This window comes from Catharus ustulatus, chromosome 2 (genome assembly GCF_009819885.2).
Source record: "Catharus ustulatus isolate bCatUst1 chromosome 2, bCatUst1.pri.v2, whole genome shotgun sequence".
Taxonomy (NCBI): Eukaryota; Metazoa; Chordata; class Aves; order Passeriformes; family Turdidae; genus Catharus; species Catharus ustulatus.
The window spans coordinates 94,172,066-94,192,112 of NC_046222.1; the positions used below are offsets into that span (position 1 = coordinate 94,172,066).

The 20,047-nt window shown below is 39.4% G+C and overlaps 1 protein-coding gene across 1 annotated transcript in view; it reads right to left on the reverse strand.

Annotated features, from left to right (window-relative positions):
- Positions 1 to 3,218: 3,218 nt before the first annotated feature.
- Positions 3,219 to 20,047, reverse strand: part of RFX8 (regulatory factor X8) — a 31,679-nt gene continuing 14,850 nt past the window's right edge. The window contains exons 9-15 of the mRNA XM_033051733.2: positions 19,448 to 19,561; positions 18,639 to 18,789; positions 16,479 to 16,537; positions 12,309 to 12,465; positions 10,698 to 10,792; positions 9,443 to 9,557; positions 3,219 to 4,950 (exon numbers count right to left, since the gene is read on the reverse strand). Coding sequence (XP_032907624.2) covers positions 4,601 to 4,950; positions 9,443 to 9,557; positions 10,698 to 10,792; positions 12,309 to 12,465; positions 16,479 to 16,537; positions 18,639 to 18,789; positions 19,448 to 19,561 — 1,041 coding nt within the window. The 3' untranslated portion in view covers positions 3,219 to 4,600. The remainder of the gene's footprint in view (positions 4,951 to 9,442; positions 9,558 to 10,697; positions 10,793 to 12,308; positions 12,466 to 16,478; positions 16,538 to 18,638; positions 18,790 to 19,447; positions 19,562 to 20,047) is intronic.

A 20,047-nucleotide genomic window follows, 5' to 3' on the forward strand; every position in this document is an offset into this window, starting at 1 on the left:
CCCTTCTTGAAATAGCAACCAGGCACAGACAACTCACTGCAGTCATGCTCTTCAAAAATAGTTAAACCCCCCCATTGCCCTGGTATTTCAGGGAATTTCCTCACACAATCTGATGCATGCAAGATACAAATCTCATCATTTGTATTTACTATTTTCTATGAATTTATGCTAGGGTTTCTCTTAATAAATGTCTTTGCTTGTACTTTACTTACCAAACAAGCTCAAACAACCTAGTTTTGAACATAATAAAATAGTAACATTATATACAGCCTATTTTATTTCAGTTAATAGAGTTATATGTGAGATATTGACTCTCGTATCCTGCAGAAATGGTTAACAAAGCAGGAATTTCTAAAGACAGGAATTAGTGCTGGGCTTTATATTCAATACATATAAATTTTAGATTATACACCATAGACACAAAGCAGCAATAACACAGAGTCATTCATTTATGCTGTAGCTTCCAGATAATTTACCATGATTACCTCAGGTAGGACTTCAGCTTTACTGACAACAGAAGTATACATGAAATACAAAAAACCAAGCCACAAATACTTCACTTTTATCTTCTGAAGATTTATTAAAATAATTTAAATCAAATCACATGACAAAATAATTGCATTGCTAGCGCAGTTTTGCATTTTGTATTTTCAAAAAAAAAATTTTTTTAAATCTTCAGTTTAAGAGAATGAAAACAGTATTTTTAAAAGTTTTTAAAGTTCTATCAAAAAGTAAGAATGGCGTATCATATAGAATGCTATAGCCAGGATGCGTTTCTCTGAAGATTTGCTGTTCATCGGAGGCAAAGAAATATCATTTCATCTTTTTGAGTAAGAAATGTTTCCTTTCCAACTTGAAGATCCAACTTAGTACATGATATAATAATTTTCTCTTCCTAAATTACCTGGATGTGCTGAAAATTAGAAAAGAAACATAGAAATGTTTTGACTGTAGGAATTGTGAATCATTCGTTTCTCCCTTCATTGAAAAAAGTCTTCTCTATTCTTACTTGCTGAACCTGAGGTATTTTATAGATATCCAGCCACATTACATGAAATAAACCCAACAAGAGGAAGCACACATTAGGGTTCATCTTAGGATGGCAAAGGTCTGGCAGAAGAGCATATCCACTCTGAATATGTCATTCACACTTCTCACACTTTGTTTTGAAAATGAATAGAAGGGCTTACAGCTGACACACAGTCTCAGCCTGTCTCTCTCCTGATGGGGACTGCTTTTTCATGCTGAAATTCTGGCTTTCTTAAAGTCAGCAGAAGTTTTGACACTGAATTTAATCAGGGTCATGATTTTGCTCTCATTTTTTGATCATTTTAGTTAATGATTTCACTTGATCTCTGTATCCTCAGATACAGACCATTCAGATGAACACTTACCATTCCTAGAAGTCAAGTAGTTAACTATGTCCTATTTTTTCTCCCTTTTTAACAAATCAAAGTGTTTGATTTTCTCTCTGCCAACAGAGCTAGGAATAGCATACCCTCAGTCTCTTCGTGTCCTGATTTGCAGTATATTGTATGTTATGAAGGTGTGGAATTGGATTAAAAGCTACAGCACAATGCTCTGCAGATAAACCCACTGCAGGTGTGCAGTTTAATAGGATTTTAATTTGGTAACAAGTGAACAAAAAGCAGAAGCCTAGAATGGGATTTTCTAGCTGAAAAAAAATGCTATTCCTGCTGAGAGAAAGCAACTGCAAGCACCGTGATAAGGAATAAAGATCTGGCCAATGCTCTCTGAGCTGCATTTTTGTAGATTACTACTTGTTCAGAGCATCTCTGCTACTGCCACCAGTTTCATCGATTCTGAGTTCATACTATGTGTGTTTGGCTCTGTAGCATTTCATCTGCCACACTTCCCTGCTAAGCCAGTGTGTACAAATCTTCTACTATCTTGCTCCCTGCCCTCTACATATTTTTCATATAAAACCAATGTTTTCCTTGGGAGATGCCACCAACCAGGAATGTATTCTGTTTTCAGGACTATTGACTCTATTTATTAATTCTATTATTAATTATTTAAATTATATTTAGAAATAAGATTCATAAATGTACTGTGCTGCTCAAAATAAATGGGGAAAAATGGTCTCTCTGCTGAGGAGTCTAATTTATATTCAGCATCAGCTAGGAATGGAAGACCAGAAACAGATGGAGAAGGAAGAGTAAGAATGAAGGTGACAACTAAAAAATCATGAAGGGATCTGCTAAGTCACACATATTGGCACTGCTGATATCAGGGTAACGTTTGGAGATTCTTTCTCATTTCTGTTAGCAGTCCTCCCTCATATTTTTCCAGGGTTTTGTAGCAAGACCAAGTGGTTAGCACTAATTTCAGTGAATTGAGTGTGGAGGTGTGATGAATAGATTTTTTTTTCCCACAGCATAACAGGCTGTAGAGAAGGCATAGAAATGTCTTGTGAAGCAAGATTAAAAACTACAGAGGTTGGGTGGTGCTGGCAATGGATGGAGTGGAGGACGGGAACTGATGGAAAGCTCTGGGCTGCAGAACGCTGCCAAGCCTGCCTAAGGTGAAGGAATTAAAAGCAAAAATTATGAGCAATATGTCAGGCAGCAGAAATGTGGTCCAGGAAACAGCAGTGTGGCTGGTGGATGCTGCTATGGCTGCTGGGTGTTTAGATACCCAACAGAATGGGCTGTGGCCAAAGGGGAATTAGTCAAGAGCAGGGACAGATGGTTCCTTGAAAGCATGATAATGATTTTTGGTGGTCAAAAGTCACAGAACAAAAATCCTCATGGAATGGAAATCTTGTCAGAGGATGAACAGAGATGACAATACAAACAAAGCAATGGGTGATAGAGATTGTTTTGGCAACTGTGTTTTTCAGCAACCTGTGGCATCAGTGTTGATATACAAAAGAAGGAATCTGCAATGATTGAGGTGGGAGCACCACCCATCTGAAGAACATGAGTGGGCAGAAGTGCTCACTCGCTCTCTCACAGCTCCTGAAGCCCTTTTGAGCTGCAGGTTCAAGTTTTTTTACTCCTTCACAAACTGTAAGCAACTGCAACATAACAGGTGCTTACTAGAATCTTTCTCAGCCCAGTTAATAGCATCTTGTACATGGACTGGTAGAATCCATCATCTGTTGGGTTCTTTGACCTCTAAACTTCTGCACTTTTTCAGTTGTTCACTGTGTCCTTCCCTCATCCACACCTGCTCCCAAGTCCTCATACTCCTCATTTCACATTTTACACCCTTCCCTTCTTATTCTGAAAGGGATGATTCCTTGTCCCTCACTCTAATCAGCCTTGCTCTGTTCTTGTAATCAGGTTCAAAAAATTCAAAACATAAGCACATCACTTACACAGACCAAACCTGGGTCAAGCCATTGTCTGATGACCCCTGCAAAAACCATTGCAATGGGCATAGGATATACAAACGGCAGCAGAGTGAAGAGCACAGGAAGTGGGCAGATACTGAATAAAATTTCTAGTGGTTCATTTCCTCATTTCTGACCATCACTGATTTAGAGCTCTCTTGCAAATTGTCAGCACCCAGCACGGTTTGCATTTTGACATAAAGATGATATGACAGGATGGGTACTGACTTTACATTTGAAAAATAACAAAAGCTGTCAAACATGCCCATCACATGTATAAATCTTTTTTTGTTTGTCCTCTGTGTGCCTGCTTTCTCCCCTCCAATTTTCTTTGCTGAACTAGTCTCAGCACACCTGATATTTAAACAAATTAGAGTCCCCTAAAGGTCTTTATAATTGAGATGTTTTTAAAACAGTCAATTTCCACTCCTGTGGTAGTGTAGTGTCACCCCAAGAAAATAATTTTCTCTGTAAGTCTTGGTGCCATTAACATTTGTCTTTCACAGTTTTCTGGAAAACACAATGTTCTCTGAGACATAAGACAAGTGCCCTTACTGCATGGAAGAGAAATATGAAAACAGCTGAATGTGTAATTCATTACTTGCATTAACCACAGGGGCTTGATCCACATTCCCATGTGTTCTTGTATTTTAGCCTTATATTCTAGAAGACTTAGAGTCTATCTTGTTTTCTACCTGTATGTCACACCTTATGCTAGTAAAGTTTGCAGCAGTGCGCTGATTACAAGACAATCTGGTAGAGCAGAACAGTCTCAAAGATTTTATATTTCTGAAGATATTTCATATCTTTTGATAAAAGTAACAGATAAGTGGAGGGAAGAGAGCCTCTCAGTGCTTCCAAAAGTGAGGAAAGACCACACTGTGCCCTCTTATTTTCAATCAATGAATACATGCGGTCTGTTTGTCAGCTAGTCCCTGGCCCCCTGCCAGCCCACCAGCACAGCACTGCTCTTCCTTAGACAGCACCTGGGCAATCAGAAGGCGCTCCAGAGGTCTGCTGGAAACCTAAGGAAAGAATCGGGAGCCTGTGGTGCTGGGGAGGTGGGTGATGTTGAGATTACAATCCTTTGATATCATTTTGGGGTGGAAGCAGGATGTGGAGGATGCTTCATGAGTTGAGGTTTCAGTGACACTGGACACAGCTCCATGCAAATCTGGATTTTGTTAGCTCTACTTTACATGCATAAAAACCCTCAGTCAGCCACACACATCCCAGTCTGTCCTAATTTGCCCAATTTATAACTTCTTCCCCATAATTTTCTTTTAAGTTAATGTTCATTTCACCTTGCTGACAGTGGCTGTGTTCACCAAACAACTCAGGACTCTGGAAAGCATTGCTTAATCCGAAGTTATTCTGGTTCTGCATCACAAGGGCTGTCTGTGGAGCATTGGCTTCAGGTTCCTCTTCAGCAAAACAGGCCGAGAGATGACTGGGCTCATAAACACACAGAAGAGGGACCTCATTTTGCTTTGAGACCAAGGCATTTCCTTCTTCCTTCTCCTCTTCTATATAGGACTGGAAAATGTGTGCAGCAAAATCAACAAGTAGCATATTCAACAAAAGCCAGGATCCTAGGTTTAAAGAAAAAGAATTATGACAACCCCTTCATTTGCATATCTTTATGATGTGTTGTTTTTTGAAGGGCTTCATTAACAGGCTGGACAAGGTAATGGACCAGCACCCATCAAACAATACCTACAAAATTAAGTACTTCCAAATATACCAGAAAAATAGGCACCAGTGCAAATTTTAAACATAAGCAATTTTTTTCCGTATTTAACTAGAGAGGAAAGTTGTGTTCATTCGCTTTCCTGTTCAAGTTCCTCCTCCACTTTCACTTTACTACAAGGCTTATCAATAACCACCTATTATCCCCATTCTCCCCTCAGACAGATAAATCATTCCACGTCTTCCCAAGCAAAACCTCCTACAGACATCTGTGTGTTGTATCTATGACATTAAATGGCCCACCTTACAACTTGGACCATAAGTGATAAAAGCCAAGAGAGACTCACAGAGACTTTTGAATCATACCTTGGTTGAAAGCCCTTACAGTAAAAAGCGGATCTTCTTCCATGCCATAAAACTGCATAGGAATTCATCAAGCAATTTATAACCTCTGCATCCCACAAACTACAGTAATTTCACGATTATAAGCCGCACCATTTTGACTAAAATTTTGGTCCGAACCCAAAGTGCAGCTTATAATCAGGTGCGGCTTATATATGGACAAAGAACAAAAAGTTGCTGTTTTAGTTTGGAGGACAGGTGTCTGCTGAGAAAGGCAGGAACTTCCCTTTGAAATGGAGAATGTAAACCCCCTCTCTCCAAATTATTATAATTTTGAAATCAAGGGTCTTTCAGGCAAAGATATGGAAATTAGGAATAACAGTTCTTTTCTAGGGAAATCAAAATAGAAATACAGTACTACAAAGAAACAAACTCCAAACCCTGACAAAGTCAGAGTACAACCTGACACCCCGTCAGGCAGGGTGTTGGCAGCAGTCCCATTAAATGGTGGCTGCATCCTCCTGCAGTGACAGATGTGGCTCAGTTGGAGCAGTGCTCCTGTAGAAGGTGCAGTTTCCCTCCAGAGGTCCAGTGGTGATGTGGAGAAATCCGGTTTTCCTCTGGAGTCCAGTGGACAAAGGGGCTACCTTAGTGTCCCAAAGCCTCTGTTTTTATCTTGGTAAGAAATGTTGGGCTCTTCCCCCTGGCTGGAGCAACTTTCAATGGGATGCAGTAATTTTATCAGTCCCACAGTGGGACTCAATGGGCCATTAGCAGAAAATGACTGGCTGGAGGAAGGATGGGGTGTGAAAAGATAAAGAACAATGCCCAACCTGGTTTCAATGGATGGCCCATTAGCAGATTATCTGCCATTGAGATAAGGATCACTGTCCCCACCCTCAACAGATGGTGATAGAATAGATACCTTTTATCACACTCTGTATTGTAACATGCGGCTTATAATCAGGTGCGGCTTATATATGGACAAAAAAACAAAAAGTTGCTGAAACCCAGAAGTGCGGCTTATACTCAGTGCAGCTTATAATCGTGAAATTACTGTAGTTTACATGGACGTCAAGAAGGAGATATCACAATTTATTTTAATGACCTCAGTTTACAGAGCTTTAAAAATGAAAAATACTCTCTTTTGATGTTAAGTGTGTCTGAGAAGCTGCTGCTTCTGCTGTTCATCCATTTGAGGATCTTTAAACTAAGAAGGTGGGAGGAAGCACTTGTTTACCTATGGAACAAGGAAAGGAATTTTTACAATTGGAGTTGAAACTATATAGATTTGTTACTGGTAGTCCAAGAGTGTTTCTAACAGTCTTACAGGTGTTTTCAATATATTCTCTAAGAGCAAACATGGAACCAAAGCTACCAATCCAGTTGTCTTTTGGGATAATATGGAGGAACACAGTTCTCAAGAGGAACCAGGCTGAAGCATCTTGCAGAATAGGAATGCACAGCTCACTACTCAGTGCCCATGGCTCGGCAATGCATTCCTGAATGTCTTGGAAGACAACAGAGGTGTGTGAGCTGACGTGAAACTCTATAAGGGAGGTGTGTAGAGACACATTTTCTGGACAGGAGATGGAGCTGAATGAGCCATAGAGGTCCCATTACCCTGATTGCTCTAGCACACTTGCTCCCTGATGCCTTAGAGTAGGAGTAACTGCAGGATTCCTCTGATCTCACTTGGGCATCACTCAAGTGGGGCTGGAAAAGGGTGGAAGTCAATCCTAAACTGAGAGGTGTGAGTATGCCAGTGTATTATGTCTGCTGGATGTGGCAAGCTAGAAGGCAAGAGATCAAGTCAGAAGTAAGATTAGTTTTGGTTACTGGATTAACATGACACACATTTTCCCAAGTGATTGTGTTTCCTCAGTGTGGATGCTACATAGCTGATATTTTGAAGAAATGCTGAGATTTAAGAAATTTTTGGAAAGCAATGATCCCAGAACTTTCACACCAGATGGCTTGTTAACAGAAATGCTTCAGCCTGTCTGCTAAAACTCAGCATCCTGAAGGAATAGAAACATGCAAAATAAGAAAAGAGGGACATTGACAGATCAAATACAACATCTGAAAGAGTAAAAAAAGAAGATAATAATGATCACATTACTGGAGCATCACAGCAAAATACTTAAAAATATTTTTAACTGTCTTATATTTAAAATAATACAATTTTAGTGTTATTGAAGTATAGTAGGAAAACTGTCATAAAATGGGTGAAAATGTAATTTTTAATTAGTTTAACAAAGTCTCAGCAGACCAAGAGATGTGCTCCATCCACTGTATCCCATCCATCAACAAAACTGCAGAACAGGGAGGCAATTCATTAAACTCTTCTTGTGGTAGAAAGAGGGAAGAAGATTTTATCATCATGGGGGATTTCAATAAACATTATGCTTCCAGTGCAGTTCTTGGAATGCATTCTCAATTTATTCATTGCCAAAAATATTGCATGTAACATTGGAGAGTTTTGTGCAGAACTCCTCTGGTGAGAGAGAAAGGGCTGATTATTTTACTATTACAGTAATGCAGCAGCTGATGGACAAGGGACACTACTGTGATATGTTCCCTGCAGACACAGAGAAAAACTCTGATCCTGCTCCAGACAGTTTGCAAGTAAACAGAAGGCAAAAGGTAGCAGCTTGATGCAGAAGAAGGGTGTGTGCACAAGCACAGACATTAATGGGTAATAATACTGAAGAACAAAAAAAGCAGCAAGCTTGACATACCCCTTTGTTATGTATTTATAGCACACACATGAAAGTATGAATTTGAGGGGATATTTCAAAGTAAATAATGAGTTTCTTTGGCTATTTGAACAAGGTTGCATCCAACAGAAGAGCTAAAAATATGAAGGTGTTCCTTTGAAAATCTAAAAGGCATTTTATCCACTTTGGGATTAGATGCAACTCACAGGAGACAGTACATTTCTGCAGAAATGGCACCTCTGCCAAGGTGTTACAAGTAAAGCAAAAGGCAGTTAGGGTAGAGATTGGATTGATTTAAGACATGTTTGTATCACTTCAAGCCTCTTCGAGTGAACAAAACTGCACAGTTCTTTCCCTTCTCCTGCCTTGCACTGGTGTATGATGGATTTGATGTTTGAGAGCTCAGAGCCCTAAGATGCAGAGAAAAAAAAACCAGCTAAAGAAGTGACTATTTTTCAGTCAGTTTAATGCCAGCCAGTCTGCTGCTGGCTAGGCAAGCACTTAGGTCAGTGTAAGACATAAGTGAGAGGAGTATATATCTGTTGTCAGAGGAACTAACTGCCTTTTTGGCAACTAATTATTGCAGTGACTCTGCTCTGGCAGTATCATACAGAAAAAACCTGGGGGACACAGAGCTATCACTTGAGATGTCTGGAATGCTTATGGTTTGGAACATTAGTGGCCCCAGATCTCCATCAAACTATTCAGCTGCGGTGTGCAGCTCTTGTATGAAGGGAAAGCAGAGGCTCTCACCTCAGGCTGCTGTTCCTGTTTCTCCACAAACTACAACTTCTGCCAAAAGAGGGAGTCCCTCTCTCCTCTCTTCTGCTCATGCTAGAGTTTTGCTCAGAGAATTGGTTTGGTCAAAAACTAATCATTTCCCTGACCTGTCTAGCCACATCACCAGAAGAATGGTGATAAAGGGGAAGGAATATGTTGCATGAATTTATGTCAGTTAAAATAATAGAATCAGAGAAATGCAGAGTGGTTTGGATTGGAAGGACTTTAAAGACCATCTAGTGATAACTCCCTGCCATGCACTTTCCAGAGGTTGCTTAAAGCCCCATCCAGCCTGGCCTTGAACACTTCCAGGGGTGGGGCATCCACAGCTCCTCTGAACAACCTGTTCCAATGCCTCACCTCCCTCACAGTAAAGAACTTCTTCCTAATATCCAGTCTATACCTGCTCTCTTTCAGTTTAAAGCCATTCCCCATTGTCCTGTCACTACATTGCCAGCTCTCATTGGTGCTTAGGTACTTTTGGATCTGTTGCCTCTGCCATCTCAGGTCAAAATGGGATGTATCAAATTAGAGTCACAAAGATCCTATTTACCAAAACTGTCTGTCCTGTTGATGGTCAGAATCTTGCCTACATTGCTCAGTAGGAGGTTCCATTTCAACATGAAATCTGATGCCTGCTCTTTAAATGCCTCTTTATTCTTGCTTGGCTGTAGATAAAGAAAAAAATTGGTTTATGATAAAGTTGGTTAAAAGAACTCATTATTGTGTGACAGACTACTTTCCCTGTACAAACTGCATACAAAGGTGAAAACAAATATTTTTTTTTCTATTAGAATCCTAAAATATTTTAGGTTTAAAGAGATCTTTGGATATTACCTATTCTGATCTCTTGTCCAAAGCCAGATTAATTCAGGCCTTGTCCAGACAAGTTCTGAGTATCTGCTGTATAAAGATTCTAAAGTCTTTCCAGGTAACCTCTTCCTATACTTAATTATTCTAATGGTATTTTTTTCATTGTATCTATTGGAACTTTGCTGCAACTTGTGTCTATAGCCTCACAGCCTGTAACTGTGAACCCCCAGGAAATGTCCTCCTCTATCTTCTCTATACCATCCCATGAGGCAGCTGAGGGTTATGTGAGATGGAGGTGCCACAGAACTGCAAAGTACTATTCTTAATTTTAAAAGAAAAAAATAAGAGTAAGTAATTAAGCCAAGTAAACACAGTTTACTCTGCTTCTTCAGAAAGAAGAAAAAACCCCAAACTCTAAGTACCACCCAAACCCAAGTTAATCATTATGGTAAACCAACCAAATGCAGAAGTACCAACATGGAGACACAAATTGTGAGTCAGTGAATCTAGAGGGGTGGTAGAGTTGGGTAATCTACTGAAAGGTGCATATGTGAGGATGGTCATATTTTAACTTGCACAAGAGCTAGAGACTTTCTAATAGAAGTTCTTAGTACTTGCTAAAAGTCAACAGTTTGGTGAATCAAGGACATAAGGAACCATGAAGAATTCCCTTCATTTATACTAACATATTACTTCTGAAATTTGGTTTATTAGGGGCTATGATAATATGTGTCTATGAAATGAGAACAGATACTGAAACCACTAGAGTGGATATAAGCACAGAAATATGCTTGTACTTGTTTGCACAGATGGAATTTTCGCATGCCAATTAATTCTCCCTTTTTCCACAGCATGCATAAATTGTATTTATGCAAATCTGCAGTCTGGTCAGGTTGCTAGTGTGCAGTGTAGCTCTTGCAGACTAGTGACAGTCAGCATGTACCAGGATAAATGATGTGATGGCTCTTTCTATTCTGAAATTATTAATTTTATACCTTGATAACAAAAGTCTGGAGATCAGAAGACAAAGAGCTCAGGAGATCCCGAATATCTGTGGAAGATGTCAGTGAAGAAATGAAGTTTTTCAAACCTGTGAAATACAGAAAGGAGATCATTACTTGAAGTGATTAGCTTGTTCGGTTTGTTTCTACAGTTTTAAGCTTTTTTTTATTATTTTATCTTCACCTTAAAATAGATTAAGACATCTGTTTCTAGCGTTTTCATTAATATACCATTTCTTTAGTGAGGACTAGTACCCTACTTTGAAATCTGTCAGAATGCATGTTTATGTCCATTTCCAGCATAACTGCACTGACCTAGTCATCATGGCAAAAGTGGCAAGAAAAAGCAGTTCCAATGAGAAAGCTGGAATTTGGTTAGAGGCAATGCTAACTTACTTATATGAGATTTTATGTGGTTCAGAAAAAAAAAAATCTTAGCCTGGCTGTTGAAGGGAGAAAAAAAATTTAAAACAATAACAGAAAATGAAGAATAGTCTGTAGACAAACAGAAATATGGATAATGTTGCCACATATCAGTGCAATTGTTCCCCCAAAAGTGTGGCACCTACCTACCTACCACACAATGCCAAAAGGTAATTGCACCTCCCTGAATTTATACCCTCGTAATTGAGACCTCTTCCTTCAAGAAAGCATATGCATAAGTTCAATGAAACCTTGCTTATTATAAATGACAGTTGGGAAAAGCAATGAAAACAGAGAATGCAATAAAACCACCTTGGGAAGACTAAGAACATTGATAATATAATGGAAAAATTAAATAAGTGTTCTATGCAGAGGTTTTGGGTTTAGTATGTATATTATTGAAATGGTTCTCCTGATGGTTCTGTGAAGCAGGCAGGTTATTATTCCTACTGAAAGCAGTCACAGAAAGTCTGTGACAAATCCCTTGTCAGTGCAGGAGTTGGAAAAAAGAGATGAGGTTCCCCTGGTTAGTTCTGTGCACAGCCTAGTCCAGCTTGCCTATCTCTTCCTAATATTTTTAATGGTAGCCCATTAATATAAAAATTAAGTTGCCATTCTATTCCTTTTCATTTAACTGTCAAATCATTATGTCCCAGCTGCATACAAACTGGATATTTTATTTTTTACAGGACAACATTGATCTCATAGGCTGCAATACAGCAAAAGGATGCAAAAGCTAAAAGGCTCAGTTCAGCATACAGTATTTTAAAATCTGGCCACAAAAAATGATTTTGTGTGCTTCAACATATAATAATAACAGAGGAAAATGCAATGAGTGAAAATATCTTTCCTGTTAAAAGAAACCATGAAAAAAATCCCTGCTTGTTAACCTCCTTCTAGGAGATACATTATTCAGTAACATGAACCCTACTCCTGCTGTCACAAAAATATTTAAGAGAGTCAGAACCAAAAGTCTTTAATTCTTAACCCTTAAAATTAGGAGGATATTATCTCATACTCCATTCTCGATTTTTTTGGCTCTTTTCTAGCCCTTCAGGTTACAGGAAGACTGTAATTCCCAGTAAGGCAGATGTCATGAATAAACAAGAGGAAATGCTGGACCTTTAACAATGGCATGCTAGTGCTTGAGAGGAAACACAATAAATAGCAAAAATTCATTACATTTTAATTGTATATTTTTCTGCCGCTTCTTTGGATTCCTAAACTTCTCTTGAAAGAGGTCTTTAGTCACATCCAGAGATTTTTCATTGAAGATGGCATGCAAGCCAGATCGCAGAACAGTGACTGTGCTGTTGTTGTTCAAGAGTGCTCTTACTGTCTGTAGAGAATAAAAAAGCAGTTAATGCTTTTCATTTTCTCAAGCCCTTAACTCAGCCAAATAAGGGAATTGAAAAAGGAAAGCTTCTGTTGTTCAATACTAGACTTCATATGACCAGTCTCCAAACTGGGGGTGTGGAGGGGGGTATAGGATCAAAGGAGATAAATCTGAAGTTGTCTTCAAGAGAGTTTTGTTCTGGGAGATGTTCTTTTCAATGATGCTCTATGTTGTCTGTGATGGAGCAGACAAGGCTAACATACTTCAATTATCTGGGCAATTGCCTGGGCAATTGACTTTGCCTAGAGTTATAATTACACTAAATAATGGTATTTTGTCTAAAGCATGGAATGGTGTATCAGGGATGACTTTCCCTTGCAATTTAATTCAAAGGCAAGTTTTCTCAAGCTGCTTAAGCCTTTGAGAGAATAAAAATAACATTAGAAATACTATGTTAGTTAAAAGAAAAATAGTTGATATTTTGTACCATTTATCTGCTTATGAGTAATTTGTGAATGACTCTGTCTACCTTTTTGTCCCACCGTAATTTCACGATTGTAAGCCGCACCTGATTCTAAGACGCATCTCCGGGTGTTGGCAACTGTCTTGGGTTGCAATACAGAGTGTGATAAAAGGTATCTATTCCATCACCATCTGTTGAGGGTGGGGGCAGTGATCCTTATCTCAACGGCAGATATTCTGCTAATGGGCCATCCATTGAAACCAGGCAGGGCATTGTTCTTTATCTTTTCACAACCCATCCTTCCTCCAGCGAGTCATTTTCTGCTAATGGCCCATTGAGTCCCACTGTGTGACTGATAAAATTACTGCATCCCATTGGAAGTTGCTCCAGCCAGGGGGAAGAGCCCAACATTTCTTACCAAGATAAAAACAGAGGTTTTGGGACACTAAGGTAGCCCCTTTGTCCACTGGACTCCAGAGGAAAACCGGATTTCTCCACATCACCACTGGACCTTTAGAGGGAAACTGCACCTTGTACAGGAGCACTGCTCCAACTGAATCACATCTGTCACTGCAGGAGGATGCAGCCACAATTTAATGGGACTGCTACCAACACCCTGCCTGACGGGGTGTCAGGTTGTACTCTGACTTTGTCAGGGTTTGGAGTTTGTTTCTTTGTAGTATTGTATTTCCATTTGAATTTCCCTAGAAAAGAACTATTATTCCTAATTCCCATATCTTTGCCTGAAAGCCCCTTGATTTCAAAATGATAATAATTTGGAGGGAGGGGGTTTACATTCTCCATTTCAAAGAGAAGCTCCTGCCTTTCTCAGCAGACACCTGTCCTCCAAACTAAAACAGCAACTTTTTGTTCTTTGTCCATATGTAAGCCACACCTGATTATAAGCTGCACTTCTGGGTTCAGACCAAAATTTTAGTCAAAATGGTGTGGCTTATAATTGTGAAATTACTGTATTACTTGCATAGATATTGCAGATAATTTTCAGACTAGCATTTATCATCATCTCTTCACTTTTTAAAATTAGTTGCTAATATCATGGAATATTTCTTATGATTCTTGATGAAAATATGAAAACAGTCAAGGAAACTAAATCTGAATCCATGAAGTTTTGTCAACAAAGACATTTAGTCTCTCACTTCCATAATGAAATCAGTAAGATCCTAAAGCATTTTTCAGACTTCAGGCTTTTCTGTGAATAATCCTTGTTCAGTTGGGATTTTCAGAGGAAAAATATGGTTTGTAAAATTCCAGAAAACTTCAGGATTCATACATATTTTAACAAATCCCATTCATCACATGACCCCACAAGCAGCAATGAATGCAGCTGACCATTTCTTTGCAAAAATTACCAATACAGCTATTTTTCATCACTCTGCTAACTTTTCTGAAAAACCAAACTCAATTTGATTCTCACTCAGCAATCTCCTTCATAAAAGTTAAAGGAAAAGGCATTCTTCTTATTTGACTTGGAGTTTCCAGTGACAGAAAAAGAGCCTTCCAAAGAATACATGACCCAAAGGCTGCGAATTACCAGGGCAGCATCTTCAGTAGGTTGCTAATACCTGATCCCATGCCCCAACACTTTAGACTGGTCCCTTTAGCCATTGAATTTCATTATACTAAACATAATTCTATAAAATGACTGAGAGCCAGCCCTCTCAGCACTCAAATACAACTTACCAGACACAGGAACCAGCCCCAGAAAATGACAAGCATCATATTCACACTCTTCTCACAGGGAATGTGCACCTTTTTATGCTCTAATTATTTCTACATGTCCAGGTAGTAGCAGCTGCCAGCCTGCTTTATCTACGCATGGTGGGAAAGTTACCTTTTCTCTTTTGATGCTGACCCTGTCAAAATTGTTCTTACTTTCTCAGCAGATGGCTGAATTATTGCAAAGTACTCTACAAGGGATGGTGTGGTTACAGTGTTCAGAGGTTGCAGCTGCACAGTGCCTCTCTAGCACTTCTCATCAGGAGCACTCTTGCCTCCTCTGACTAGTCTTTAGTTGAAATTCCAGATGCATTTTAGACAGAAAACTGAGAAGGTTGATTAGAAATATTGCATGACTCCTGTGTGAGAAGATGAGATAAACTTCACCTTCAGAGAGAAATAACTGAGGAAGAATGTGATGGAGGTTTGTGGGAAGAATTGGTTGAAGAAGGCCAGAAATTTTAAAATAATGAAAGAATTTTTTCATACAACAAATCATTAAACCTTGGAACTCGCTACCCCAAAATGTCAAGTTCAGTAAAACTCTTTTACTTTTCCCTTGTGTTTTGAAGAGGCTCTTGAGAAGGTACAAACAGCATTTACTTGTGAGAGTTGTAAGTGTAAAACCCTGATTCTCAGTCTGCTGTGTTCAATTTGTGTGGGTTAAGCAGTGTAAAAGAGATGTAGAGCATCCACAGGCTTCTTCTAGAGAATTTCCCCCAATTGCTGCAATTCTCTTGCCCTAAATCTTGAGTGTGCAAATCCAGTTTTGACTCCACAGCTTTTCCACACGTTAAGAATAGGGAAGGAGGACTTAAAGAGCTACAACCAGCCCTTCGACATTATGACTGGAACACAAGAAGGATGATTTGAAGCCTGAGTATGCAAATCAAATGCAAATGTCTGGGAATAGCTGACACTCATGATCTTGCTGGATTGTGCTCTTCAGTGCATCAGAAGATCTGTTTAGAAGCACATAAAGCTGAGATTTCAGGTATTAGTATCTCCAAGGGCTGCTGCAGAAAATGGAAACTGTGAGTGCTCAGTACTTCATGGAAGTCAACTTTTTCCCTGGGTAGGCACCCTTATGCATGTCTGCGGTTTTTTGTTTTGTTTTCTGGGTTTTTTTTTTTACTTTTGAAAGTAGGAGGAGGGTGTGTTTTGTATGCTGCTGGCTATGAAGTTTTCCCATAAAGAAAAGCTACATTTAGTGGTCCAAGAAGCTGCAGTTCCTCCTGCCCCTCCCTGCCTCCCTCTCTTGTATTCTCCCTGCTTCCCTTCTTCCATCTGAGTAATGATTCCAATCAGATGGCATGTTGAGAAAATCTTGTACATGTTTGAAGAAGAGAATATACCACCTGTTCTCTTTTGCTTTCTTCCTATTTGTGACCTTCCTTTTTTGCTATAGCCCAAACCAGCTCAAAACCCAAGGATTTGGAAGGATCCAAGGACACCAGTGGAAGGAATGCTCCAGCTTCTACTCTCAACTGACTTTGTCATGGATGGGCAATTATACTGGAATCTGTCATCTGACCCTTCCAGCTACTATGTTCTCCTCTCCATGGAGTACCATCAATTTCATCTCAGAGCCTTTTGCAGAAGAATCCAAAGGGAGGAAAATGTCCCCTCAGCATGTAGCAGTGTGGGAAGAGATGGTAGGAGGGTGATCATGACATGGTCAGTGTACAGTTAAGAGTTAAGAACATCCATGCTGCTGCACTTGTTCTACAATGGAGCATTTAAAAAATAGTGCAATCTGCTGGCAGGAATGAGATTCCCAGCTCTTTTTTTTTTTCCCATGAATTCTGGAACATACCTTGACCATGTTGCAAAGGTCTGTCTGTCTCCTGAGCCTTGTTACAAACTCTTTAGCTTCTGTTAAAAAATAAGAGGCAGATGTTTTACATCATAAATATTTTACAGTCTAAACTACATTAATGAAGACAGATCTTTCAAGTCAGAAAGTAGATCCCTAGGGGAGATTTGGAGGGTAATGAGGACACAGCAGGGGCACTAAGCCATCATTATGGGATGAGCTGGGGACCCTTACAGTAAAAGCTTGCAAGGAGAAGCTGCCCAGATCACGACTCTTCCTTCACTGTGAATCTATTAATCCATGATGTACAGGAAAATGGCTTTCAATATTTTCTTACATTTAATACTTCTGATTTAAGACTAATGCTCTTTTATTTGTATGGTTTCAGGTGAATGAAAGCAATGTTAAATATAAACCTGCTGTATTCTGTTTAGATAGTTCACATTTCCACCTATATGCATCTATAATTCTGCAGCACTGCTGATAGGAAATGGTTTCTTTTGTTCTAGTTTTATCCTGTTTATAATGTGTTACATATAATTATGAAAAGCATGGTCCAAGAATACCCTTCCTCAGAGTAAAATAACTGTTTCTCAATTGTAGGAAAATTATAAAGCAACTTCTGTAGACAGACACTGATTTTCAAGTGAAAATTTGCATTTCTATGATATTTGTACAAACCAGAAAAACCAGGATGTATATACATAGGGTTACAGCTGATTAATTATATACACTTCTGTGCACACCCATGTTTAAAATCCGTTACTATGTTTGCTCTCAAATGTAGGAAATGCCAAATGTCTGTCTGCAATAGTGAGCATATGAATCCTAACACAAACTTTTCCCTACACAGGAGCCCTCTTCACCACTGTGGAGTTGGTCTCACTCAGTGAGCAATTGAGCAATGCGATGATTTAGTCAGAATCTTCAGCTTAATAGGTGCAAATACATGTGTGTGTGTGCACATATATTTACACAAATATATAAATATATATTTAACATGATAATATAATTAAAATATTATAATAATATTAAACATGTAATATTAACATATAACAACACTAACATATTAACATATAATAATATTAAACATATATAAATATGTGTGTGTGCTTGTAGAGAGAAGATTTTTTCCAATTGTCTTCTAATATCAGTCATATTTTCCCCATGGGACTATGACTTTTTTCCTTTTGTGTTGGACTGCTACATAAAGCCACTTGTAAGAGGGAGAAACACAGTAATATCTGAGTTTGAGAGGGCATGCTGCATGTTATTGGTCATATACACAGCCAAAGTAATCATGGCAAGAGACAAATCTAAAAAGATTTAAGTACAGTAATTTCACGACTATAAGGCGCACCCTTTTGAATAAAATTTTGGTCCGAACCCGGAAGTGCGCCTTATAGTCCAGTGTGCCTTATATAATGTACAGAGTTGCAAAATTTGCCAACCCGGAAGTGTGAGATGTGAGCCGAGCCGCAAGGGGGGCAGCGCCACGGGAGCACTGAGCTGCGAGGTGGGGTGGGAGCGGGCGGCCGCGGCCAGCAGGAGCCGCGTGGGATGGGCGGGACCGGGCAGCCGTGGGCAGCCCCTGGCCAGCAGGAGCCGTGCAGGGAGGGAGGGACCGGGCAGCCCCGAGCTGCCCTGAGCCGCAGGCAGCTCCGAGCTGCGGGTGGCCCTGAGCCGCGACCACCCCGAGCCCCGCCTTGCCAGCTGGGGGCGGGCGGGAGTGCTGGGCCCCGTGCACGGGGAGGACGCTTGGGGCTGTGTTTAAAGGCTACACCAATCTGTGAAAAATGTTTGAAAATTGAGCACCTGCCAGTAAACTCCATGATGGTGGGATTCCATTACTAATTTCTTACTATGTTGCTTGCAGTACGGATCTTCTACGGACTAAAGTGCGCCTTATAGTCCGGTGCGCCTTATGGTCGTGAAATTACTGTACATTTCTATTTACTGTGAATTTGGCTTAATTTTGTTCTCACATATTATGCAAGACCATTTATTTTTAATTGTATCCCAAATAACTATAATTGTTGCTACTATCACTGTTGCATCAGCTAAATTTTTTAAAAAATAATTTAAGAGTTTTGTAATACAAACTTCTCTGCAGTTTAACCAAAGATTATTTTTGAAAATATCTCTCTTACTCAAACCTACCATTAGACTTGGATGTTTGGAGTAGTAATGGAAAACCTCCCAAAGGATTAAGCATCCAACATTTAACATTTTCACTGAATGATCTGATTGAGTCTATGTGTTGTGCAGGCACCTCCTCCAGGAAATCAGGAAGTAGGATGTTCTCCAATTCCTAGAATACAAATTCATGCTGCTGGACTTGACTGGTGTACCACAGATATTTACAGCAGCATGAAATAAAATGATATTGATAATTTAAATGTAAGTGTAAAGAAACCCTTTTTTCTTCCTTCCAATTAAGCAAGAGCTAAGCTACCTTTTTTAGCAGAAGGACAAAGATCCTAAGAGTAAATGTTGCTTCCTGAATTAATTTCTAGACAATACTTAATGACCTGCTGGAAATAAGAAGCAAATTATTTTTATCAGAAAACTGCATATTTCTATGTGGAAGGTCACTGAGAAATGCAGTAGCGTTCTCAAAGGAAAAGTAACTCTCATGATCTGGAAAACCATCATCAGTTGAAATTTCAGTCACATAACCTCATGCCAGAACCACAGACCGCATTTATAACAGCACACTCCATTGATATTAGGAGCTTCCAAATTAATATATAGGAGCAAAATGGAAGTTATCCCAAATTCCACTGGCTCCTCTCAAAACCAAAACCCATACTGGGCTGTCTCAGAAGAAGCCAAAAGATAGAGTTGATGAATAAGCGGAAATCTCATTGTACAGCACTAAAGAAAGAGAGGGCCCCTCTCCTTTGAACTATCAAAAAGACACAAACACGTAACAGCATAATTACACCAAGCAAATGTGTGTGCAGTACCTTGAATAGATACCTATCATAGCTTTTTAACAGCTGGCACACATCTGGCAGGCACATCAGTTCTATTCTTTCAGGCTGCAGAGATGTCCAGAATGACATGATGCAATCTTCCACCTGTCACACAAAGCCCTTTGTGAATTTTCCCTGATTTTAAACTTGTGGAATGTGAAGTACAATTCAGTAAGACAATGCACAAACACAGAAGCAAAGGAATGACCATGGAGATGGGCTCTTTGCCTGGGCCCATCCTGGCTGGGCTCCAGTGCTGGGGAAACTGCAACAAGCTGAACCTCATCAGGCAGTGTACAAAAGGGGAAAGAAACAAAGAATATGAGGATGTAATTAAAAATATCTATCCATGGCTATGTGTTACTTGCTCAGCTCAGACTTACTGACATGCCAGGAGGGCTCAGGATATGTGTACAAGCTCAGATTCTTAGAGCATGTTGTGTTAATTCAGAACTTTAGAATAACTTGACTGAATGCTCCTTTTGTCCGTAAATCATCATCTACCTTAGCTCAAACCATCAAGTAAATAAGCTACACAGACACAATTTTGGCCTTACAGTAGTTTGCTGTTGTCAATGTTATTAAAGAAAA